The 27,429-nt window shown below is 36.0% G+C and overlaps 1 protein-coding gene across 2 annotated transcripts in view; it reads left to right on the forward strand.

Moving 5' to 3' along the window:
• The first annotated feature begins 335 nt into the window (after window positions 1-335).
• LOC109539872 (probable nuclear hormone receptor HR38) overlaps window positions 336-27,429 on the forward strand; it is a 68,970-nt gene continuing 41,876 nt past the window's right edge. The window contains exons 1-2 of one of the 2 annotated variants that reach the window (XM_019907933.2): window positions 336-1,714; window positions 1,803-1,982. In XM_019907933.2, the coding sequence (XP_019763492.1) occupies window positions 1,820-1,982 (163 nt within the window). In that variant the 5' untranslated portion in view covers window positions 336-1,714; window positions 1,803-1,819. Of the gene's footprint in view, window positions 1,983-27,429 lie in introns of both variants that reach the window. The other variant, XM_019907934.2, reaches the window with a different exon arrangement.

Here is a 27,429-nt window from a genome sequence, read left to right on the forward strand (position 1 = left end):
CTACAGTAAGCTGTAGATACTTAAATATTTTGATTAGGCTTACATAATTTTACTGGTGGAAAACAAACTCAATTATTAATAATGGACATGATTCGTCGCAAGTATTAATTTATATTACTGTTTACACAGCAACTGTATGTAAGGACTCTGGCAAGGAATACTGGAAAAATAACTACTAAAGTGTACATTATAAACTGTTCATGGAAATTTATTTACTACTTCAGGTTTTAATGTTTTAATTCAACCCCTCATTTTGTAGACATTTGTATTCTCTACAAATCATCTCATTGGGCATTCCGATTGCTCTATTATTATATAATATTATAAACAAAAAGACAAAAATTGTATCGCATTGAATTTTTGGCAATAAATTGTTAACAACTAACATATGGACCGGAAATACGAGTGGAAAACAAATCCCTATTAATCTGATTATTATCTTTTATATAATCGCACAATTAGTTTGCTACTAGTCTTTTTGTCACGTCAAAGCATTTTTAAATATCATGTTAGTTTGGCTTAATTCGGCAAGCTATAGTTTCCTAAAAGAGCCTAAAAACATAAAACAAAAGTCTTATATCCAGTTCGGCGATCAGTTTTCGATATTCAAAGTGAACCATCCGAGTGTCTATATGAAAAACGGTAAAGGCAATTAATACATTTGGACTTAGTCTTAGGAATAGTTTGATAATCTGTGATTTGCACTCGTCCAAAAATCGCAACGGAAACTGAAACGTGTATGACATGTGTGGCTTCCCCTTTCCGATTATTTGGTCATCGACGGAAGGTTCTCTGATCGGAGTCGGATCGGAGTCGGATCGGATAGATGTGACTCGGCCTTAAGGCAACGTCCGAATGATCCTCATACATTGTCTGTTCTAAATAGTTCCTCTTCGCTTGACCCAGATTTACGTTTCGAAGCGTTCCATATATGAGAACATTTGCTGGTTTAAGTTTAAGTTTGAAGTTTCGGTTTGCAGAAATTGGAAAATCGAAAATCTGGCAAACTGTAAACGGACTGGAAGATTCATCGTGCAGTCACCCCGTGCCATCGATTCTGGATTGGTGTGAGCGTGGAGCAGAGCGTCCAGCAGACCTGCTGGAGCGTCGCTGCACTATGACATCACTGCGACGATGACGTCACTCTTCGCCGCGACGCGACACGACGCTTTACCCGTTTATAATGAACGGAAAGTTGTGGCAGGGGAACAAAGTGCCGGTAGATCGAACAGCGATCGGTCGAAGTAACTCGTCACTGCCGAGCGCAACAAAATCGCGCGCGAACCTTCTTCGGCAACAAGAAGAAGCAGAAAAAGAGAAATTTCCGCAAAATTGAGTGACTGAAAGTTGAGTGGTTTTTGGGGAAAATGTCCGGACTTTGGACGCGGGAGTCGAGCGAGCAGCTGTGAGCGCGACAATTTCCAGTTTCCGACTGGCTCAGTACATGTCTGGACTGGACGATGTGAGTGACAATTTCTCGTCTAGTGCATCTTCTGTTAGTGATACATTCAAGCGAGTACCTGGACAAAAATCTGCCGTATCAGTGGCGCAGACTTTCGCACTTGTTGATTCGTCAAAACAAAACGTCTTTCCTCTTATCATCTGGTGGTCGATCAGTAGGATCAGTCCTACTGAATGCTGTTGATCGATCTGTTCGAGGTGGATTCGCCATCCGACAGCCTGTTGGAAGCCGTGGCTTCGCCCTGTTCGCCAGGTGACTTTTAGTAGGCTGTTCCTAGTTCACTGTCTTAGTTCTGGCCATGTCGTTGTTGTTTGCCGTTGATTGTTGCATGTGGCTGTAGGATGATCCAAGCGGGACATGCGTCTTCGGCCTTCCGCATCGTTTCGTCACCCGGAGGGTTTCTTTAGGGCCGGCCGCACGCCCTGTAACGGGGGCCCAACCTCTGTCGCTCCCGATCTTAACGACGCCACTGATTCGAACAATAATTCGCCAGGATTCGGCTGCCGTCTACCCAACAAGTGTATGTACACCACTGGTTTTGCATTTGGTGATGGTTGAGGCTTTAAGGGAAAATKAATGCTCTTTTTCGCACTAACCGATTTTTTTTCTTACCCTTTTTTTTTGGAAAATCCGGGGCATCAAATTTTGTGTAAAAGCCCTACAAGGCTATGAATCCGATGAAGTCACTTCCGTGAAAACCCGGGAAAACTTTTTTAAATGGAAACTAGACGTTTGTGGCTTTTTTCTTATTGCTTTAGCATCAAATAACACATTTTTAGAAATACAACAAATACGTTCCGAAGAATTAAATTTAAAAAATATTGTTTCGTAAATATTCTCTATAGTATAATTGAAAATTTAATTGAGAATGGGTGGAATGGAGACATTGCGATATAATGCAGGAAATAATGTACTCCGGCTACATATGAATTAGGCAACAAAGTCGCCGAAAAATACTTGCTTCTTTTATGAGGAGAATGTATTAAATAATTATGCTTCAGTAATTATACTTATGAGAAAATTTCTCTTTTTTTAAACAAATTTCGGCTAGTTACGGACCTCATTTATTTAAAGGTTTCGCGATGCAAAATTAACTTTTTCAACATTTTCTGAATTCGAACATGTTATTTAGCAACAGCTCACCATGGGGTTTTTAAAACACGCCTTAACTAATTAACTCTTTTTTGCGGCCAAAATAACCGAAATTGGTGCATTAAAGGAGCAAAAATATCGAAATTTGGAAAGTTTACACGTTTTTCCAAAGTCAACGAAAACTGAACGATTCTTTAGGTTCTTCAAATAAAAAATACTCTTATGAAAATTTTCAAGTTTTTTGTTTCAGACCTTTTAGAAACGAAAACTTCTTCTTCATATTACAAAGCAAGAACACTTCCCCCGACCAAACAGTTTTTTCACGCAAAAAATTCCTTCCGTTTTTTTGGTTCTTTTCTAACATTCCCAGCAAATTTTCAATATCTTGTTTCCATTTTAATTAAATTTTTTCGTTTCCATGCTGGCTTTCAACTGGAATTTTTTAATGGAAACTAGTCTCAAAATCGTATTTTCTATCGCCTACGCGTCAAATAATATATTTAAAGAACATCAAACACATTCAGAAGAATTACATRTTAAAAATATTGTTCCRTAAGGCAAGTACAAAAACGCGCCTGTTTATCAATTTTTATTGGATTTTTCAATAATGTTTTTAGAACATTTTGAAATTTAGTTTTAGAACGAAGAAAWAGCGATATAATAACAAARTTATTGTACACCCGCTACATGTGAATTAAGCAACAATTTTTATTAAACAAAATACAATAATKTTCGCTTTAAGGTTAGCGATGCAAAATTTACCCTTTTAATTTTTTCTGCCTTCGAAAAAGCGGTTATTTTTTTTTTTTTGTTTTTTTTTGCAAAACCTGAATTTTGGGCGGWTTTSGCTTGARARTAAAGCGGAAATCGTTACATTAAAATTTACTGAGCGATGTAAAAATTAATATTAAGAAATATTTCAAGTCTGTATTAAACATTGACGAAAAGTGCGTCAATTTTGTAAAGTTTGTGAGCTTTTAACATCCCAGTTACAACAGCCGTTTATTATTTTTTGAAAGTTTTAAAATTTTTACTTCCAGACTTTGAGAAAAATCGTCTCTAGAAAAATAAGTCGTAGTGTCTTCAAAGCAAGCAAAATATTTCAAGTTTCCTTTTCTTACTTTTGCACAAAAAAAATTGCTCTTTATTTTAATTCGAAAACATCTCTTTTACTCGCATTTTTAGTAAAAATACTGGGTGTACAAAGCAGGCATGGAGAGATCAAAATCACTTCATTATTTGTCAGCTGCGTCCAAAGCCAAAAATATCAACTGATTTTATTTGCTAAAATTTAACTCCTTAACAAATCCTTAAAAGTGACTAATACAAATCGTCAAGGTATTTCACAATTTACCGATTCATCTTCGAAGGAAGCAATTGAATGGGGGCCAGATCTGGCAGTGCGACAGGCCAATAAATTCTCCCTCATCTTCTTCATTGGGAATTTTTCGAATGCGACTTGAGACATGACCGGGTTGTTTCATTATGCGTGTCACGTATGTTAGACGATGCATCAGATGTACTTCTTCTGATGCGTTGTCTTTTCAACACGCTTTAAAATACTGTTTCAATTAATCGGCTCTTGGTCATCGGTTTTTAGGAGACATGTTCTGGTATATTTCGTCCAAATTTGCATAGCCATCACTTTGTATATCCTTTCAACATGGAAATTTTGTACAAAATGAGCTGATGTCCCAATTAATGAAATCATTCGGGTAAAGCATCCCGTTTAAGTCACATCGTCTACCAAGAATGTGTAGAAGAAGCTGAGAAGCGGAAAACTGCAGCCGAGTCTCACTAATCACCTTAACAGGATTAAATAGCGGAATATGACGACCGGTTGGGAATTGAATGAAGGGAAAAAATCGAGTTTTTCTGTCTTGTCCTAGACCGAAATCCCATTATGCAATCGCGGCCGTTGATTGAAAATACAAATGCTCGATTTAAGCGAACCAGAAATGGCACCCACGCTCGAAAATGAATATTTAAAAGGCTCAGCTCAACGGAAAAGTCCCTGATTTAATCTGATTTTATGCAAATGGAAATCATTGTTTTAGTAAATTCGGCCATTGGCAATGTTAACGTAACGAAATGTTGTTGATAGAAGTGAGTGCGCCACCGCAACCACCTGATTCGAGCTTCATTCATTTATGTGCACTACAAAGTTTCCTAAATCCCTCAAAAGCGATATGGAGCTCACGTGAACGCACCTGAGTCCTGACTACGTCAGACCTGTTTCCTGTTTCAAAAATATATGCCGCGTGCTTCCAGATTTATCCTGTGACGTCAACAGGCTGGAAGCATACGGGATGCTGGGTTGGGGTTGAAAGCGCCCGAAATGAAACTGAGCATTTATTTCGATCCCGCGTACACGTCACGGGCGTGTGGGTTTTGTTTCGACACTTTTATCCAGCTGCTCAAAGAATAGAATGGCAGAATTAAGTTTATCCAGAGCTACTGACGCAAGACGTTTTTCAATCCATTGTAAATACAACACTCTTCCATACGTTTGTTCCAGCATTTCGCCTATTTATAAGCAATTAAAGCACGATTAATGCGATTTATAATGGGAAAATCGCGCACAAAGCGACACGTTGCCATTGATATGCATTAATTTTCTGTTGGAAAGCGGACTTTTGAAAGAGCCTCCGGTTTGAACACACACATAAAATGAAATCCAACAAGTAATTACATAGTACACTGCCAATTAATTCGTAATTTACTGCCGGCAAAAGGCACAGCACCGATACAATTTATTAAGATTCTTTCATTCGACACCTGTAGTGAAATTTTACAATTATTATTATTATAATTATAACGCTCGTTTGCTTGCGCTGTTAATTGTCAGGAATTTGTCTAGTCACAAGTTTTTCTTTTCTGGCCGCGGATTAACTGGACTTTAAAGGTGTAGTATCAAGTGGACTTGTTTAAAAAAACGTTTACTAAATATTAGGTGCGAAAAAATTAATGTTTTAAAAAAGTTAACAATTGGATCATTTTTGAATGAGGGACATTGTATTAAGAAGTATTTTTTTAATGCAGTTAACCCCATTTTTTCGGTTTTGATCAATGAATTTAACTGTTTAAAACCGCGCTTTATTTATATGGATTTATAATGCAAAATCATATAAGCATTAACAAACTTGAGATATGCTTACGACAGTTTAATATTAAAGACCCGAAGTCCTGCCATGAAATCAACTACTTTAAATAATTGAAACCAGTCTAAAACGAGCAGTAAATTTTACGACCGATACCAAGGTGAATCCATTAAGTTTTAGGAGAAAACTGAAGTATCTAAAACGATTAATTTAAGAAGAAATATTACAAGGACGACGTTATAACACCTACCACAGCAGACGCATAAAATTATGCAAACTTTTCCCATTTGAATTGCTGGTTTTCGATCTCGATGTTTGGGTTCGGTCAGAAATTCTGCATTTTTTCCTTTAATGTCTCTGATTAGAAATCCTAAGCTTTGATTAAAGATCGTTTAAAATTGGACAAATTTATCGGTTCTTCCGGATGTGAAGCGTTTTAAAAACAGATTTTTACACCAAAATTTAACGGACAGTATTGGAAAAAAACCCGCTAATAAAGAGCCGAAAATAAGTCAATTTAGAAAACCCCAAATCCAAACTGCGTTTCACTTGACGAAAACCCCACATTACTTGAAATTCCAAACAGAAACGAATAAATCCATCAACACTTGCCGAGTTATGCAACGATTGGACGCTCAATTACATCACCTTTTGACTAACCATCTCATCATTGATCAACGGAACAAATCATGACTACAAGAGGAGAGAGAACATGAAAAAACCGAACAATAAATTACATGGAATTACTAAAAATAGTATCACTACGAGCACTTTTACAACACTTACAATCGAGCCGGTCGTAAACAACGCGGTAATTACGAAGAGTGATGCGACCTACCTTAAAAAAAATAGTAAACCGTATTATGGCGGTTTTTTGCTCATTCAGGGTGGAGTTTTTATTGGGGAAAAGACACTCAAAGTCGAGTAGTTGAGGGAAAAATTTGCTTTTCTTTGGTTACAAATGGTAGAAAGTGTTGAAAACTTGAAAACATTAACACAGTCAATCAAGCAAAGGAACGTTCAGCAGTTTTCCCTTGGAAAAGATTTTTAGCTTAAAATCCCTAATTTAACACGAAAACATTTTCTGTGAATATTTTGTAGTTGGTGATTCGGATTGAATAATTTTTTGGACTGGACCACAATTTAAGATATAGGATAAGCAAAAAAAATGAATGAACATATTATATAGGGTTTCAGTCATTTATTGTCTTTATTTATCAATCAAAATACGTTTCGGTGTATTTTTCCACCATCATCAGTTTTTATGTGTAGCGTTGTTGCTGCTTTAAGCCTTGGCATACATTTTTCGGCTGCAAAAAATACATGCCAAGGCTTAAAGCAGCAACAACGCTATGATGATGGTGGGAAAATACACCGAAACGTATTTTGATTGATAAATAGAGACAATAAATGACTGAAACCCAGGAATGAATTTGCTTTGGAATTGAAACACAGTCAGGAAAGTATATACACAATTATACAGGGTGTTAAAATACTGTCATGCTTTTATGGTCAAAGATTCAATCTTTTGCAGGCAATATTGAGCAGCCCAGAGCCTCATGTCTTCTGAGTGATTTTAATTTATAATCGCCTGTTCATCTCGAGCTGTTCGAGAGAATTTTTCATTTTAATTGTACTGTTCCATTTTCTACCCGAAATTTACACAATTTTTATTTATACAAGAAAATTTGTGACGAAAAGTCTGTGCTCTGTTCATGTGTTTTTGTGCGGCAAATGCGACCGGATATAAAAAATGAAAATCTCCCGAATGGCTCAGGATAAACAGACGAGTAAAGATCGGAAGAACTCAGCAGATATGAGGTTGTACATCGTCTACTTTTTTCTCTGAACAGCCCAATGTGGCCCGCAGACAGATTTAAACTTTGAGCAGCAAGAAAATATGGCCCTATTTGTGCACAAATATTTTTCGCTCATTTTATAACTTCAATTTGGTCCAAAGATAGAGCTGCGATTCGTTAAAAAAATTCCTGAAATCAGATCCCTGACTTTTTCAATTATTCACTGTCACCATGAGGAAATATTGGTTTGCATTACATTTGCTACGCCGTGTATATTGAAAAACAAACTTGAAAAATAAACACACAAGGATTTTTCTTGAGAAGGACAAACCCTTTTAAAGCAAGTTGAACTTAGAAAACGATTTCATGTTATGTGAGATTGTGATTTGGATGCAAATGACATTTTTCTCGAATAAACCATCTTGGGGAAATTGGGCTATAAATGGCCAGTTAATGACGATGCGGCCACGTGCTTGTGGCTGGTGACAAATACTGGATGGAGAATCTCGTGAACAAACACTGGATAATTGACGCATTAATGGAAAAATAAAAGCTGTCCTGTCGAGTTGATCGTTCGGTCGCGAATGTCACGTTCAACTGGAAGAAAGCTTCGTCTTTTCCTTAAACAAGACACATTTTTGCTATTAGTTAACAACAATTCAATTTTTAAACCTATAATACATTGGTAATGGAAACATTCATGGCGCTAATTTGCATTAATTGCATTTTGCCGGTCAATTTATCGATTGCTGCACAAAACCCTCCATGCCGGGCAACATCTGACTTATCACCCACCCTCTCTCCTAGTTTGGGGAACGCACCTGGACGCTTTTCCCTTCGACGTCATGCCCATTGTCATTAATAACCAGCGCCGGTATTGACGTCATCAATTACACCGCTGCCGCAATCTGACGTCACCTCAAGAGCATTGATTTGGTGACGTTGCACGATGCCGATCTCTTTCTTGGTCGCTTTTAGCTCCCGTTCCTTCTCTGTTTGTGCTGCGATAGAGTCGAGGTCAAAGCGAAAGTTTAGAGCCAGTTTGTCGCCAGTTCTGTCTGGAATCGCACTGGTTTTCAAGTTCAACCAGGTCGGTTTGTGAGACTTTGAGCTGTTTTTTGTGTGTCCGATTCTGCCAAAGAAATAATCAGTTTTGGATGCTTCGAATAGCAGGAGGCCGCAACTGCTCGATATTTCCAGTAGGTAACCTTAAACTGTGTGTTTCCCTACAAGGCCAAGCTGTGCCCTTGAGATTGTATGCATGAACCTCTATAGGCCTTAATCGACTTAAGCTGCACGAAAATTGACTACATTTTTTCAAACTGTTCTCGCTTTATATTGACTACTTTCAAAAATAAGCAATATCGATGGTGCAACTAAGCTGAGCCCGATCAGTACGCCGTCATCAAATCCGTTTGGTTTCCCCGGAAACGCGCTTGATGTGTACAGCGATTGGGCCGAGACTTTTGGCTCGGATAAACCACGTGGGGCAAAATTTGGGCGCAAATTGTCTGCACCAAACATCCCAAACAAATGGGCAAAAATTTGTCGATGGCCTCGCTAAACTGGATTGAATTTTAAAAAATTTTCTCATGTGACGCAAGAGCAAAAACAATCGGTCGCAGCACCGTGAAACAATAACGATATCTCCGATATGCATATCCTTGTCCTGGTAGCAATCGAATACCGCATGCAAATAAATTGTAGTTATCAATAGGAGAAAAAAAATGAATAATTTTTGAATTGAACGTCATTTTTCATTCTACCGTGAATTATGCGTCCAGGCTTGGATGACAAATCGAAGGTTGGGTCAACTGTGACTTGTGCCACAGTTTGATGTGTGGGCGCACATTCGGCCGCCTAACGGACCGGACTTGGGGCTGGGTGACGTCACATTGCTGGACTATCAGTAAAGTAAAGAACGCAATGAAGTGTAGGAGGCTCTAAACTACGCATAATAGGTGCTTTAGTGCTGTTTGAACAGCTCGTGTAAATAAGTTGGGTTTTAATGGGCAGTAGTAAATTGAGACGTTTCGATCGAGGATTTTGCACTTCTGCATGAAAGCGATTTATGCAAATACATCAAGATTCAAAGTAAAGTGATGCGTTTTTCCATCTCAGCCGCTATTAGCGCCAATAAAAAACCTTCTAGATAAAATGTAATTTAATTAACATATTTTGGTCGTCTAGTTTCTTTTCTTCTCCATTATGTTCTATTGATTCAACGGGTTATTCAAGATCGTTGTCGAAGTTCGGAAATTTCACCAAATAATCGAAAATAGATCCGCTACAAAGACGATTCTTGTTGCATTCTTGCATGCGACCGACCAAATATTTGAGAATTAAAAACCTTTCACATTTCTGTTTATCTAACCGCTATTCCTCAAGCAGGCGATTTTATGCAAATACGGTGTCAGTCAATATTTGAGCAACTTCTTAGCTCCCTTACCGTTTGGGAGCATTTAAAATAAATCACACACACTTACACGGCCGTTACGGAAGTGCCGTGGAAAAATTGTGTGAAGCGTATTTAATGTTTGTTTATTAGCAAATTTTGCATATGTATTTTGAACCAAAATGGCAGACCGAAAGAGCAATTTTCCAATAAATGTAAATTATTTTGCATACTGAAACCGTCGAACGCAGAAACTTATCGCTTTGATTGACTAAGAAATTGTTTAAACATTTTATTAAGACGGCCGAACAATGGCGGCGTACCAATGTTTGCACACAATATTACAAGAAACCCAATGTTTTACAACAATTACATAAACAACGCGAACGCAACACTTCCTTATTGATCTCCAGTCGAGTTGGCGGTGTGTTAGAGCGCCCAATTTCGACGAAAAAACACCCAGAGGCTCTTAATCTTTAGGAAAACGTGACCGGGCTGTCCTAGTTGAGTTTTTTTGCTCTCACGCTCGGCATCTGAGTGCTAATTGTATCTGTGATCGCGAGGTTAAAGGTCTCAGGACTGACTTGTCTCGGCTGGGGTTTTAATGGATTTCACCCGTGTTAACAACCGATTATGCAACAAAGTACTAAACTTTTTCTTGGCGGCAGAACTCCCAGGCTGAAAATGGCGAGTCCTTCTTTCACTGCTACTTCCCAACCAACATTTTTCCGGACACTCTTTATTTCTTCTACAAAACAACCCAGTCGGTCTTTCCCATTGCAAGCGCGCTAAAATAGTGTTGTCTTCATTTGCTTGAATGGAACTTAAAAACTTGGCTGTTGCACTTTACGTAACGTGGCTTCATGAATCCCGAAAAAACTAATTACAAAACTCGATAATTAATCATCTTTGAATCGTAGAAGGCAATTGGATTTTCTCACCAGCGCGGGCGCTGATAGGCGAATTAATCAATTCAGTCGAAAAAGTTCGAAACCGTCGATGTCCTGTAACAAACCGACGCCCTCGGGCCAACTTCGGTTTGTTATTACTTTTTATAGGTATAGCACGGTGGGCCACCACTTTCTATTTCTTATTTCTACATCGAAACCATTGAAGATGAAGATTCATTAGCGTGACTTTGTTTACTGCTGGCAAACACGACGGATTTTGGAGAAAAGCTCGAAATGTTAAACGCACCCAAAGAAACGTATAAAATCCCGAATGATCACTCTCAGAATAGCCATAGACTGACATCATCGGACATTATCGAATACCTCACTCTCCCAAACATCGACTTTCCTCAATTCCATTTAGTGCTTGTTTGCCCGAAAAAGTTCGCCCACGTTAGTTCCAGTTTGGGCCATCACATGAACTGCCGTGTATATTGATTTGGTGACGTCAGATTGTAGGCCATGTGGGCGAGTGACGTCATCGGGAGGATCAGTCGACTTTCCCAACGGAGGGATCGCTATAGTCGAAACAGGTGAAAATGGCTTCAGAAGCAATGTTTCGAGGAATTGGTTGGGGAAGCTCAGAAAAATGCTGCGAGAGTCTTAAGCCAATTGACTCCTAAAGACCAAATGCACCTACGAATCCAGCTGATTGTTGAATAGAAGATGAAATTGGCAAAAAATGCATGATTTTATTCTGCTATTTTCAATTCTTAATTGCAGTTTTGACATGTTCATTTTTTTAAATTTCAGCATTTAGTTTTCTCTCAAAATGCCAATAAGTGTGTCTTCATTTTAATAATGATTAGGATTTTTCGCATACAAAAAGTCACAGAAAATGCAAATCAGTTTTCCTCTTTTTTGGTTGTTTTAGACCCACCGAATTTTTGACAAAATGACAAAATGTTCGATTTTTCAGATTTTCGATGAGTGATTCGATTACGATTTTCTGGATAGAATTTAATTAAAAAATATTCCAGACTAAAATATTCCATATGAAGTTTTAACCATGTGAAGCAACAATTTAAACAAGTTGATTTTGAAGCCTTCTTAATGTAAACATTTACCTACACAAAACATTCAGCTGATACTTAAATAGAAGCCGAAATGGGCAACAAATTGAGACATTTGTTCTTGTAGCATTCCGATTTTCCATTCTTCGCTGGAATGTTCCTTAGTCCTGGCCAAAAAAATAATTTTCGTGTTCAAAAATCCAAAAATGCGATTGGTGTATTGAAAAAACTGAGCGATTTTCAAGTTCAGCTGATACTTAAATGGGAGATGAAATTGGCAAAAAAATGCGTACTTTGTTTTTGTGGTTTTCTGGTTTTCAATTGTTCGCACCAATTTTTGTTAGCATTCATTTTTTCAACTTTTTTTACTTTTTTGCTTTTAATTTTCTTAAATTTTGGAAAACGAAGCTTATTTTTCTGCTCATTCCCACTGAAATTGCAAATTACTTTCTGTCTGTTCTATTCCGTGTTTCCCTTAATTTCAGTTATATTTTGAAGTGATTGAAAAGTGAGTCTTTGTGCTGTGAAATTTTTGCAGTTAACTGCAAACTATGACTGCAACTAATAGCTTACGTGACTGTTTTCCTATCCGATTGCTTTAACTGGAACTGACAAAACTGTTTACATATGTGTATGTTGCTGCAATTTTTGCTTACGTTATTGTAGGATCATTGAAACATTCGATTTGGTATTCTGGATTACGCGTTTAATTTAAAAATATTCCTGACTAATTTTTAACCATCTGAAATGGTAATTTAAATGATTCTGAAGAGTTCTTAATAACCAAATTCTTCCAAATAAAATTGGCAAAAAATTGATGATTTTGTTCTCCCATCATTTTTGTTTTCAGTTCTTTTATTTTTACAAATTTTCTTAACACTTGCATCTTAATTTTTCATTTGATTTTCTATGAAACTTCCAAAAATGTATCGTTTTTCTATTGAAAAAATTAATGTATCTTTTAGCAATTATTTCGCTCTTTTTTTAAATTTCAGTTTCTCGCCATTTCAGTTTAAAACGACTGAAAAGTGAATCTTTGTGCTGTTAAATGTTTGTACTTAAAATTGGAAGAACTGGCAACATTTGCGAGTTTTCAGATCTTCGATCTCCTATTGGTAAAACATTGATTTGTTCTTGTAGCATTATTTTCCACAATTTTTATATCATTATTATTTTAATTTTTTAACTTATTTGTATTGACGTTTCTCTCAGAATTTCAAAAATATATCGTTTTTGTATTGAAAAATTAAGCAATTTGTAAGCAAGTTTTACGCTCTTAAGTACCTACCTAATCATTTTTGATATCTGAAAATTCACAGAAATAGCAAATGTCTTTCTAGCTGTTATTCATTTGTAGTTCCTCCTAATGTCAGTTCAATGTTAAAGCGACTGAAAAGTGATTCTAAAGTGTTAAATTTTTGCACCTAAGATTTTAGGAAATGGGCAAACAATTTCAGATAATTTTTCAGCAAATTCTGTTTCTTAGAAATCTGAAAAACGTTGTTTTTTAGCAAATTTAACGCTTCTTTAAAACATAATTGAGTAGAGCCTCTTATGGTGCCTAAAATGTCTCCCATGTTTGCCCTGATTTTTAACTTTTTAGAAACTCTACTTTATTTTCGATGATTGAAGTCGCCATAAGACAACTTAAAAAATATAATTTACAGATGAGCTAGAAGTGGTGAGTTTATTGCTACTTATTAGCTAGTGCTCTGGTTATTTGCTACTTTCCTGGAATCTTAAAATCATTCCTATTAACTTTCCTTTGCTTCAGCAACTCTTTTATTAAATCTGATCATTTATCTAAAGACCTTAAACCAGTTTAACCAAAACTATCAACAAATAATCTATTGGCCAGTTAGTAATTCTCCTTCAGGCCGCACAGATTGATGGCATCGATGGAAAATGAAGCAAACATAGTAAAACAAAAATTTACTCTCGTAGTAAGGATTAAGTAGTTGCATCGAATCCCCAAAACATTCTAGTCATTCTTCGAAGTGAAATTAAATTATTCCGATCCGAGAACCACCAAGGTGAGGCCATTATTGAATTAACATTGGCCAATAAAACTATTTCTTATCGTATCTGATACATTACCGACCATTGTGTGGCCCCATACATAAACTACGATCCACATTTCAAAATATTAATTATGTTGCCGAATGAAAATCGAAAGTAGAGTAACATAGAGGCGAATAATACGGTACACGATTCGACAATGTTGTGTCCGAATCCATTATGCATGAAAAAGTTAATGGGATTAACGTTTTGTAAATAGATAATCAACGAGATACATATGGATGGAGTGACGATTCAATTATTAATGTTGGATCGCAGCCACTCGCTATGGCTTTATTTAGAGACTGTCTTGGACGAAGAGACAGCAATCGGAATCAGTAATCAGTGCTCTAAATACAGGTGGGTTTTTACACCTACCCATTGTGAATTCTTTGATGTTCCTCGAAAAAAATTCTCAACTTTTCTGCAGGATTCCTATTTTGTTCGACCAAAACCTAACCTTCCACAGGCACTGGGCCAGTGGGTGTTGAAACAACCCTCAATCAATACCTATTTGCGCTCAGCTGTGTTGGGGGCCTATAGTCAAATCCTCCAAAATTGTATTTTGCCCCCAGGAAGACTCAACCAAACATCGATTTTATTACGAGACAAATTATCCCATCATCGTAATTACGTAACGGAATCATCATGGGTAATAACATGTGGGATTCCATTTAGTTTTTAATGTTTCGCAACTTTTGAACATCCGACGATTTTAAAGTTGCAGTGCATACCGGCAATTTAGCAGGAATAATTCATGCATTTTTCAACCCGAAACGGTATATACGTTTGTTCATCTAATAACACACAGTTTTTCATTCTAAATTAGCTTTTCTCTTGTGTAATGCCCAAGTGCTCACTCACAAAGGAGAGAAAAAACACACAACAGCTTCATGACGGAATAAATTATAAAATAGGCATCCACTTAATGTCCGCGATCTACACTTTCCATTGAAGCCTAAATGTTGTCTCTAATTATGGGCAATATTTTAAAATAAATTACTGGGAAGCTGCCAACCGACTTAATAACATAATTAACTAAATATGAATACAGTTTTAAGTATGGGTGTTTAAGTCATCGAGAGTATGTTATTAAATTGGGGAAAAAATCGCTTATTTTGTTCAAGATGTAACGGCGATGCGTGTTTGACCTGTGCAAAATTCATTTTTAAGCAAAAGTTTTGTGTATGAGGTGCTGCATCTGGCGTTAAAAAATTCTAGTGAGAAAACTTTGAAAAGGTTTTTTGAAATGGACAAGGAAAATGTGGTAGAAGACTGAACTTTTTCGGTCGACGGAAACTTATGCAAGGAAGCTATTGAGTTTTTCCTTCTTCCGAATGGAAATGATTATGCTTACTGAAAATTAACATAGAAAATACAAATCAGCACAATAATCAAATTATTCCGGGATTCAACGCCTCAGTTGAGCTAAAACTAATAAATAATTGAACAAAAATATGTGCGTATAAATGCAGTTTTTTTAATCAAACAATTCAATAATTTTTCTGCGTTCTGCAACATATATGAATGTTCAAAAGTTTGAATACTGGATATTATTGGAAAGAGCGGAAGATCCGTTTAAGTAAGACACAATGCCAGTGAACAATTTTGCATTAAAAGCTTCCAAAGTTCGATCAATTTTTTAAAAATATTTTTGCTTTAAACCAGTCTTTTTGAGAAGGAGGGCAAAATGTAATTGAATGCATATCGAGATTCGCATGAAATTCTACGTCTTTGCCACAAATCGGTGATGTTTGCAGAAAAGTTTTTGCTAAAAACGGATATTTTCGCTTTGTTTTCTTGTTTGCTTTTTTTCTGCCTTTTGCTTTCATCAAAATTTCGATTGTTAATGAGTCTAAAATGTATTTACATTAGATTACATTTCCACATTTTTGCTCATGACATTCGCACAAAATATCGCGTTAAAAAGACTATAAAATTATAAATATAAAATTTAGAGGATACGTTACCGCCATCAATAGATAGACCTTTGTTAACTGAACTTTGGGAAAACTTTTATGGCGACTTGGAAAAAACAAAATAAACTCGGGTTGATTTTTAAGCTATTGCCCTCTCATATTTTGTTGGCAAAATCAACTATTTTTTACCTTCACCTCTGTGGTTCTCATCCAGTATTTCCATACTGAAATTTCATGAAGGTTTATAAAAAGTGGCGCGTTGCACATTTTCTATGCATCCAAAGCCGCGATATTCATTTCCAGCTAATTTGTTTCCCATATGAAATACGTGCATTAAGTATCTAATATTGAAACTTAAAATAAGCGAGCCACAAATCACCCGAACTAATTCGTGCCATTAAGTCGGCCAGTGGGTCTTTTTTTGCAGTAAATATTCCACTTTATGTGATTATTGCACGCCATTTGGAAGAACGAAGCGAGTTTCAAACTATCCGGGGAGATTTTTGCATTTTGCAAAATTTATTTGCTCGCTGGATCCAACTTGTCAATTAACGGAAAAATGCAAGTGTTACGTTGCTTTGACTTCGCTTGTTTTTTTTAATTGTTTTTAATAAATTTGCATTCATTGAAATTTCCATATTTGCTAAACAATCCCATTTTATGTTCGGATGGAATGTGGTAAATTGCGAGACTTCACAACACATACCGTTTTTTTTCCATACGCTATTACTTTTTCTCGACCCGTCCATCCATTTATAGCCTATTAACTCACGGATGAGTTTCATTCATTTTTAGCATAAATAACTACTGGTAGCTTACTAAGAACCTATTAAAAACTTATTTATTATACCGGAATCCGTAGGTAAATCTTTCGCAAGAACAGTCTTGGCTTGTACAACAATCAACTGTGGTATCAGTAGTTCTAACGATCGGTTATTTAAAGACGTTTATGAAGAAATGGCTTTTGAGCTTATGCTTTGATTGAACATGTAAAGGAAGCTTTAAGATGATTTATTTCTCTAAAAAGGGCAATTTGAGTCGACAAACAAGTTTGCAATTATTGGGGCCTCCTGGATTAAATGTTGTTTGTTTGAGGAAACTGACTTTGGTTGTGGAATTAGAGAAAATATTCCAATTTTTCGCAGCTTAATTACAAAAAGTGTCTAATTTCACGTATGTTCAAAATCACATTTTGCATATGTTACTTAACATATGGTTTTAATGAATCTCACTCACTTTTATGGTTTCTGCCGGTTAAAAACCTGGTATTCTGGGCCTTTTTCTGCTATGCATCAAATATTTGAATATTCCAGAAAATGGGGGCAGGCCAAATTAAATTAGGTGTGAAATATTCGTAGCCTGGACTGAACAGGAACAGAAGCAAATATGGCTCATCTAATAAGACGCTGCTTTTTTCTAGTAATTTAGCTGGTAAATGCCGTGATTAAATTTGAAAAAACTACCGGCTTGTTTGCGGTGAAGATTAATAGCACGTCCAATTCAATTTAACGGGATCATTTATCTTGGGTACCGGTAACACCTTTGGTGCTAGGARCATGTTCAGTGTGTCAAGATACCCGCAGTTTTTGTCATTTTTGATTATTAAAAGGCTGATAATTTTTTTTGGCTTCAGGCCAAACGGGCTCAATAAATTTGCRTTTYGTTTATAATTTTTTTAGCTTGGAAAAATTGCYTTGTTTCTGTATTTTTTTTATTGTTGGGTGTGTCATGTTTAATTAATGTGTTAAATGATGCTTCTGGATTRGTTCGCCTCTCGATGAGTTTTCCTGAAAACCTGGAATTACGATGGAACGTGTTTTCTTGCAGATTTGCTGTTGCGTTGTTTAGTTTTGTTGGTTTTCTAGTTTTTACTTAATTCACGCCTCACATGCAAGCGGTTTCATGCTAATATATTAATGCATTAAAGCTAGTTGGAATTCTGCATTACAACGATAGTTTTCCAACTTCTTATCGCTTATATTTCATTAACATTCTAGCCAGGATTCTTCATCATTATTACGCACCCACTTTAACGACTTTTATCAAATGATATGTGGTTTTTGCAGTGGCAACCACTTAGAAATCCAGCATTTAACTAGTTTTTTCTTAATTCAATAAAAATTCTTGTGCTAGGTTTGCGTTAAATTGTTGCTTTACACACATAATGTAAATTTCATTCCTTCCACAGATGCTAATAGATTTTAATTGCTTTAGCATCCGAGTTGCTGGCTAAACGGTTTATGTTTTCCTGCGGTTTCTCATTTCATTCCTCTTTTGTAAAACTAGCTCGTGTTTTTTTTGGTCGATAATCAACTTTCGTCTGTAAATGTTTTGCCTTTCGACACCTTTGCAGAGTAATAATTTAATTACACGCAACAATCGAACCACAAAGCTACAAGCCTATTTATGAACAATCGGAATTTTTCCCATCTAAAACAATTAAGTGGACGTACAATGAATTATTCGAGCTCTGGTGTTGGAGCGACTGAAATGCACAGGAAAAGTGGCGTTTGCATCCTTGAAGCAACCAAATTCCGAAAGTACCGACAAAAGCCCATAGAAAGATTAATGAATTGAAATTCGATTGTTTGAATTTATAATAATTCGACAGTACTGGAGCGGCCAAACAATTAAAATTTCACTCTCCAAGAGCGCAGTCTTTGTTATTGTAATTGTTGATGATGGTGCGTGCTCCGGTCGATGATGTAACGTGCGTTCCTTTGTTTAAAATTTTTGTTGATTTTGTTTTATGCAAAATTTCTTAACCTCGACTATAAATAAGGAAATTGCACTTGGATTTAGTCGAAGATTCAATCACAGGTTGTTTGTATTTCGTATAGTATTTCGTTTCAATATCATTTTCAAATTTACAGAAATTAGCTGTAAAAGCTAGAAAGAGTTTAAATGTCAGTAGGAATTAGCAGTCATTAAAAGGCATTTTTGGAACTTTTTACAAATTCACACCCATTTAGACTACTTTCGAAATCTGCTGAAGAACGTGGCGAACATTAACGATATCAGGTTTCTCCATCAATTACGTAGCGAAGTTGTAATTAGGGTGTTTTATATGTGATGCAGCTCACAAATCGCTTGAATTGGCATTCAATGTTGTTACATTTCTTGTAAAAAGCTTCGAGTAAAAGTATGGCATAATACAGAAAATTTGCACGAATTAACTGATCCTTATCTAGGCTTCTGACTCATATGGCTGCTTAATATGTAGTTCCGCGTTTTCCTATTCTTTCAATGTGGTAACCAGACCTCACTAGACTTCAGTTCATTTTAGCATTATTCGCACAGGAAATCGACTTATTACTAACAATGTCTACGACTATTTCTAACTCATTTTGCATGTTTGTGCTTTTTTCGAAAACTATTCATTTGGCCACTTTGTCTGTGAAGAAACTGAAAAGGTTTTGAAGAAAAGCCCAGAAAACAACCTTTGGAAAACTCGTTCAAACTTGCTAGAACGTATAGTCTTTTAATTATTCATAATTAGTTTTCACAGCTTCATCCAACTACAACTCCATTGACATTGAGGTGAAAATTTCATAATTCAGCAACATTGCACTTAATTACTCAACATTGGAGTGTAATCACCCGTTGGCTAAAGAATTAATCGATCTGATAGATCGATCGACGTTTTGTAACGGTTTTCGGCCTTCAGTCTCGTCATTCTGCATCGATTTATTAAAAGAAAATCCCCATCATTCCTTGACCCTCATTCTTGAGAGTCGAGTTCTCACAAAAAAACATAACTAATATGCTGCGTTTGTGATTTCTCAGAAATGCGAATTGAATAAATCCGGTTACGAAACGTTGCGATACTCGCTTTGTCATTCCTCGGATGGTTCGCCGCCGACTCTTAAGACAATGGAGCTGTTCTCAATGGAACCAAGAACTAGATTAACTTAACGGGCTTTTGCTTAATGTTACTGAAATGGCTTGAGACACTCATTCCGATCGTAAAGCACTGAAATTGGCCTTGTTTACATAACAACTCTTCTCAATTTAGACATATTGCTGCAGCCCAGTTGCTTAAATTCTCAATCAGCAGCCGCTTACAGGCGAAGATTAAATTGTTTCATGTTTCCAATAAAAGCGTCTCTTAGACTGGACTAGAATAATTAGACTCTCATTATAAAGTTGCAATCATTGATTTATCAACATTGGAAATCCGAGTTATTTATACAAACAGAAACAAGTGCAAATGCCGCTCTTACAGCCTGGATGCCATCCGTCCAATGCATGGATTATCTCATGAATTTTGCATTTTAACATTCCAGAAATTTGCTCTATAAAGGCTAGTAAATCAAACCCGACTTGATGAGTAACGATACGAATTCTTCAGCAAGAAAAGTTGTTGCCTCGTGTAAATAGAGAGGCGAATTTAACAAAACTTTGCTCGGAAAATTCCATTGAAAAAGCTCTAGGATTGATATTAGTTGATTTTTAAATGTTGAAAGTGATGTGTGTTAGTTTGGAAACTGAATTTTACCTTCGATTTCTTTTTTTAGGAAATAGTTTCTGTTTTTTAGCCGATTTGGTTAGTTAAAAATTTACTTCTGAATCCACTTTAAGCCTTTTATTTTGCATTTTCACAATTGTTCATTAAATGTGGGTTGGACGGATCACGCAGCAGACATCGCCTTAAACTCAAGAATAAAGAAAAGAGGTTTTACTATAATTTTTCGTATTTATAGTGGCAGCAGGTGTGGTGCGATATTGGAGAAAATTGTCATATCTGATTTTTGAATTCTCGTCATTCTTTCTGGATTTTAGAGTTTTGTCCTTTCAAGATTTCGTTCAGAATATAAATTACATGAAAGATTTTGTATCTAAATTTTATTTGCTAAAAAAATCGAAAATTTCTGCAATTTCTCTAAAAACCGTCGGATTTTGTTCGGTAACAACTCTGAACTTGCATCTTTTCAAATTCAATGCCAAAAATCAGGATTTTTGTTTAATTTTCCTGAAATTCGAAATTTTTTCTCAAAAATGGAATGGGCGGCCACTTGAAATCAGAACTAAATAATCTAAAAATGGCTTCATATTTTTTGCTCAAGATACTTCTTTGTATCTGATTGGTTTTTCGTTATGGGAAACGTTTTTTCACCCGATTTGGAAAAACGTATTTGCAAAAATTTGGAAGGAAAAGTAAAAAAAAATATCTGGAAAATGCAGATTTTGAAAGTCTTCTTTTCAAATTTGTGTAAGTTAATTTTTCAAAATTGATAGAATAAATTTTTCGATGTTAAAAAATAGTCTTTCTAGATAAAAAGTATTTGAAATAAAATTTATTGGCCCAAATTTTTTAATTCCGGCTTTTTCCTGACTAACTTTAGTTCGCGGATTAAATTTCAGAGTTTTGTACTGGAATTGGAAAAATTTGGATACAAACTTTGAAAACAACCTGAACTTCTATTTAGTTCTTTTACTCAAAGAAAACTCCATTCTTCAGCAAAATCGGATTTAAATATTTTAATTGCGTTTTTCTCTTAATTAACGTAATTAAGTAATGATTTACAGAATAAACTGTTGAAACCTTGTCAGAATGAGCTTATTATCCTGCAAGATTTGAAACCTGAAAATGCGAAAATTTGGATAGAAAACTGGGAGATGAACCTAAAGTTGTACTTAGTCCCTTCAGTCAAAAAAATCTTTATTTTTCATATTTGCTTGAAATAAAATTGATTGATCCAAATAATTGAATAAAGCTTTATATCAGGGATTAAATTTCTGAATAAATTTCTTTAACGTTCTCATAATTAGCTCTGAATTCTAATGGTTCTGAAGCCTGGGATGCCGAAAGTTTGGAAGGAAAACCTGGAAAATGCATCTGAAAATTTACGGCATTTTTCCAAGTGGATTAAAAATTGAGCTGCATTGTTCAGGATTGTCTTTAAGTTTTTTTTCGAATTTTCCTAATTGAGTCAAGGATCAAAAATTTTATTCTGAGCTGTAATTCCTGAACTACAGTTCTTAGTCTGGCAAACGTTTAGCAAGAAAAACCTCGCAACTCATACATTTGAATCAATCAATTTTTCTGCAAATAAATATGAAGAATAAATGCTCCTCTTAAAGAAAGGACAAGAAATGCATAAAAGTGAAATCGAAATAATTTATGTAGAAAAAGTGGACAAGTGATACTAAAAAATCGCAAAGGAATGATAAAATAATTGACTTCTAATTAGTTTAATCCCGACTTCCGACACACATAAACAAATTTCATAATTTTCCCATCAAATAAAGAACGAATTTCGAAACGAGTCTTTCGTCGCTACCAGGTGTTCGAATGTGGCGGAAGACGGTTAAGATAATAAATTAAAAGCGATTTTTGCACTCAAGAGATTCAGTTTTGTTGCACAAGACTCGTCATTAGGGTTCATTAGTGTTGCGTTTTTTACAAATTGATCGGCACAGAGAGAAATTCAATTCAACACTGGCCATTATTATTATTGTTCTATTTGAAAGCTGGCAGAGGTTTAAGCTGGTAATTCGCGGCTCTTAATCCGAAGTGGTTTCTAAAATTTACATCTACTGAATATTGATTTTTTTGGAAAATATTCCACATTGAAATTCTGGTGAAAGGAATGGAAGGCAATGTGTGGGCGAAACAAACTAATTGGAATCTGTCTATTCCTGAAATATAAAATTCTGCAACTTTTTTAAGGCTCAATTAGTGATTTCCGTCTAGAAGCCTGTCTAATTAAAAATGTTGCCGTAGGATAACAATCCAAAAAAAACATTGTCCTTACATTGAGGTTTGATCGATTTTCCGCTGATATTAACGAGCGAATACTTTAGTTGTAGTTTTTCTGTATAAGCGGAAAACTAGCGAAGAGATCTTCCAGATAAATCAGCATGTTTCGCCTTGAGTTACATGCGTTGATCCAAGACATGGATTATGAGCTTTTAAATATTCCTTGGCTTATCTTTAATTTATATCGTGATAACTTTAAGAACATAAAGGTGTTATTATGGGCTTTGGCTTGCAAATGCATGGCTTCGGTTGTAAAAAATCAAGTTTAGCATAATTAAGCACTTGACCTAAATTTAAATGACTGTGAGGAATTAAGTCGAAATTAGACAACTGGTTTGAACATAAATTAAGATGCTTATTAACGGCGGTCATCTGCGTGTTCTCTGAGGGCTTTCAAAGGTCTTTATTAGCAATCGAATTGGCTGCCACTCGCGGTCTATATTTGCCTATCCAAGCTATAAATCGGCTCTTTCAGGCCATAGAGCCAAAGCCACACTTTATCCTCGCATTTCATACCAATTCTCCTCGAGATACCTTGTAAACTCGACGCGAATAACGCGAAATACTTTATCTCCGGCAATGAATCTGGTTGACGCAGGATTTATGACCGTTTTGAATCACATTTTTGACGTATTTAAATTACCATTCGGTATAAATCACCGGGCAAAAACAACGCTCTGTGTCAAACACAAATTAATGGGCTCGATCTAGCTTAGAAAAATTGGTGTATTATACTCATAGTTATGCGTGTAATTAATTATGGCCGTATCGTTGAACAGGATCTAGATTAATAAGTTTCTACTGAAGAAAGAAGACCTTGGGACAATGTGATTTATTGGAGTCGCTCTGATAAATGCTATCATGATCTAGATTATGAGCATCGACTAATGCGGGTGGCCTTTTTCCCAATGATACCAACTAGGCCTAACAGCAACGAACCTCGCATATGTTAGTAGTACAAGATACACTGAGATAAGTAAGATGGACATGACCACTTGTTAATCACTCTTTTAAATAACTCCAAAAAACAAAAATCAATCGGACCAAAATCCGGTGAGTTGGGAGGCCAAATGATGAAATGGTCCACCCATGGCAACTTAAGGGTGTCAAAACCATTGGAAAACAGTGTATGATTGTTCATTAATGATCTTTAAGCAGGTGGACGGCAAAACGCCAATCAACCCGTTCTCACCTTGGACCCATAAAGAGCGCTCCTACAATGTAAAACTGAACCAAAACGTTAATTACGGACTATTTTAATGGGGTTCTTAATCGAACAGCCAATAAAACTACATAAAAGATTGCATAAGTGTTGCATCGATGTTCCACAAAGACGCATAAAGCATAACCTTGTTCGATGCCAGCATTTTGTTAATTCCGATATATACATTTTTTTAATTGCTCTCATCCGAGCGATGTAAACAAACTGAAGATTCGACTTGTCTTCGGACAATGAACAATTTAAATAAAACAGTAGATGATGCGCTTATAATAGGCGCTTATTGGGGTTTCTAAATTTTATTAAGGTTTGTGCGATGATGCAAGCGCGTTGTTAATAATCTAATGAAATCTGTAAAATGAGTGGCTGTGTAAAAGTGTGCCAGCGCATTTCGTAATGGAAATTTATGTTATTATTTAGCAGCCACCGGTTGCCTTCATTAAATCTTTGATGAAACCGAAAATTCTTCACGTGCAACAAGACAGTGATGTTCAAATACGAAATTTATCGATTTTATGCATATTTTTATTCGTTATAAGCATGAAGAAATCCAACCAAGAACACCTTTTTTTTTCGACTTTTTCAAACTACAAATTTGCACGTTGTCATTGTCGCGCCCTCTTGAAGAATCAACTGTTCAAAAGTTCACTTGTTTAGTAATGGGTAAAGACTGGTCAAACTAAGTAGGTTTTACACTCAGAGTTAAATTTTTTCAAATTTTAATTAACGCTGGAAGCTGAAGCATCAATGTATCCAAAATGGTTAAAAAAATGAGAATAATTCAATTAATCGACTGAAGAATGACCTTTTCTTGAAGAGGCGAAATAGGAGCACTATTTATCAATCTGTAATAAAAAACGTGAGGAAATTCTGTCTTTTTTAAAGACGAAAATTTTTGAGGCGAAATACCCAAAAAGAAGTTTGTAAAAAAATGTACTTGCAATTTCGGAATTTTTGAAAATATGGCAAGTCGTTCAGTGTTTTATAAGCAATGTTGTGATGAAAAATGGAATCTGGTGCCACCTGTGATGTTGTCAATAGTCTCCAAAAATCCGCCAAATACTGCAAATTTGAACAATTTTACAAAATTATTCTGAAACATTTAGATTTCTGATCTTGATTCACATATAAAATCGAATCAATTGCAAGTAATTGAGTAAAAATGCAGGAATGGTGAAGAGATTTCAACCGAAAATTGTGCCAAAAAAAACGAGTAATCAAATAAGAAATATGTGTTTTGCGTATTTTCTTTAAATCACAAGCTACATATTTTCCTGTTTCAATAACCGTTCTCATAAAGAATAGAATTTTGTTCATTTGTTCATGAGTGCTGAAAAACGTGTCTGAATTTGCAAATAAAATGGGAAATTTCAACTTTTGATGCGCAAAAGTTTAGTTTGACTTGCGGAACAAACCCCTAAATTTGCCTCAAAAACGCACCGAGAAGCACTGAATTTTTCAATTTATGTACTAAAAAACTGGCAAAAAATCAATTGATAAAGTGAAATGTTTACAGTTTCGATGGCAATCGCGTTAAATCGCTTAAACCAGGACCAGGAAGCAGCTGATAAAGCCCTAAAATCATTGTTGCCAGATCAAGGACCTGATATATTTCTTATGCGCTTAAATGTTCGAAATTTTTTTGGCTCAAGCTTTAGGCAACGTAAAAAATTGATATAAATAATGATTTAAATCGCGTCTTTTTTCATGGGTGCTCAGCAACCGTAACGATTAGATGCCACCTAACAAGAACCGACATGATGATGAATCGAGGCGTCCAAAAGAAATTCGATACCCTGATGGCTATCTTGCGATCTGTAACAGCTCTTGGGCATCAGCTGTTTATTTAGCCCGCTGGGAGTAAATGAGGAAGCTCGTTTATCATTATTTCGTTTTGTTGTTGGGAACACTAAAGGACGCGGAAAAATCCTGCTGCATTATTAACTCGCGCCTATTTGTTACTAAACTTGTTGCTAGAAACGCACAGTGGGCAACACACATACATGAATATCAGATATGTATTATTTCTCAGATGTACTAATTAGACTATCTGCCATTTATCATATCTGTTTGTTCATTGCATCTTGGTGGGCATGCATAATGTAGTCGTTATTGCCCAGTTATACGTTCAATGAACGGAAAACTTTATCTCAGGTCGGATCGAATGCTCCTGCAATCACTTAACTACTTGAGATTGATTGCAGATTTTTGAGTAAAATCTGCTAGTCCAAAAAATTTCCATTAATGATGATTAATTGTAGATTTTGCGGGAGTTCACAAAGGATAAAACCCTCCGCAGGATAATTAATGGTGTTGTGAAAAATCTTCATAATCCATCAGCAATTGAACATGTTCAGTTTGGCTGTTGAAAAATTTTCTTCTCGATTGATTTCACTCCAGGATTGATTGGTTGTATTAGATACACCTAATAACATTGTTGTTTTACGATTTGGGCACGATGGGGGGATGTCGTGCAAAGCCGCAGGTCGATTTGGTGAAATATCATCAGAAGCGTGAATCTTGCAGCAGGAAAGTGAGATTTCGCGCTTTTCAACATGTTTATTAACGATTCTCGGCCGAAACAACCTTCAAGTACCATTTTTGCTAAAACACAAAATTAATACACCTCAAAATCGACAAGGTATTAGCTAAGCAGTTGCGAAATTAACCATTATTTCGAATTCGCCGAGTCATTAGAAACAGTGTTTGGGCGTGCAAAAATCGCCACTCTTAAATGCATCGGCAATTTATAATCTCTTCCTTATATGCAAACGCTACGGACTTTCCCAGGGCAAAATCGTAATGATTGTTGATTGATTATCACAAATTCAGTTTCGGAGGAGAAAAAACTAGAATCTCATAACGCACGTCGATAGCTTTCTTCTTGGCGAAGAATCTGCCTCCAGGTGCTTGTTGGGCTCAATATCGACGATTATCTAATGATAATTGATGTCTTTGAAGGCATAATTATTATAGCTGTTTTTGGTTTATTTATTTTGAAACATGTTCGTTGTCATTAAGCAACACTTAAAACTGCAATAACATGCTTGAGACAGAGTTTTAATTTTATTGCAAAGACACCTCGACAGCAACCCAGCACCCAACATGATTTGCCGATTTTTTTTAGGTGGCATTATGTAACGGTACACACTGCCTCAAACCATCAAGCTCTAGGCTTCGTAAGAAAGCTTCAATCTCTTAGTTTCCATGTTCTATTGGGCATCTTCAGACCTTAACGGCAACTTTCTTCGGCTCTAACAACCCACTTTCTTGTGCATCTCAGCTTAATGCAGAGCTGGACAAGACAATGGTTCTGCATAATGGTGTGTTGACGCATTCTACTAATGCTTAAGGAATGTTTTCCTTGTTGTCAATTGTCGGCCTGCAAGCTTTGGTACTGTGCCGACACAGTCTTTTACAGGTGACAGTGGCGTCTCTTCATCTGGTTCTTCAATGCCAATCGTTGCTAAATTTTCGTTAATTATTCGCGGATTTAAATTTATATTGATGAAGTCGCAAATTGAAAAATTGTTTTGCACAGCAAGAAACATCATCATAGAATATTTTGTTACTGATTAAGAAAAATTAAACTGGTGGGTTTTTCTTGCTTTGGAACTGAATCGCCCGAAGAATCCACCAGTTTCAAACTGAGCTGAGA

This window comes from Dendroctonus ponderosae, unplaced genomic scaffold (assembly GCF_020466585.1).
Source record: "Dendroctonus ponderosae isolate FM_Combo_2020 unplaced genomic scaffold, Dpon_F_20191213v2 Dpon_F_20191213_3, whole genome shotgun sequence".
In the NCBI taxonomy this organism is placed as follows: domain Eukaryota; kingdom Metazoa; phylum Arthropoda; class Insecta; order Coleoptera; family Curculionidae; genus Dendroctonus; species Dendroctonus ponderosae.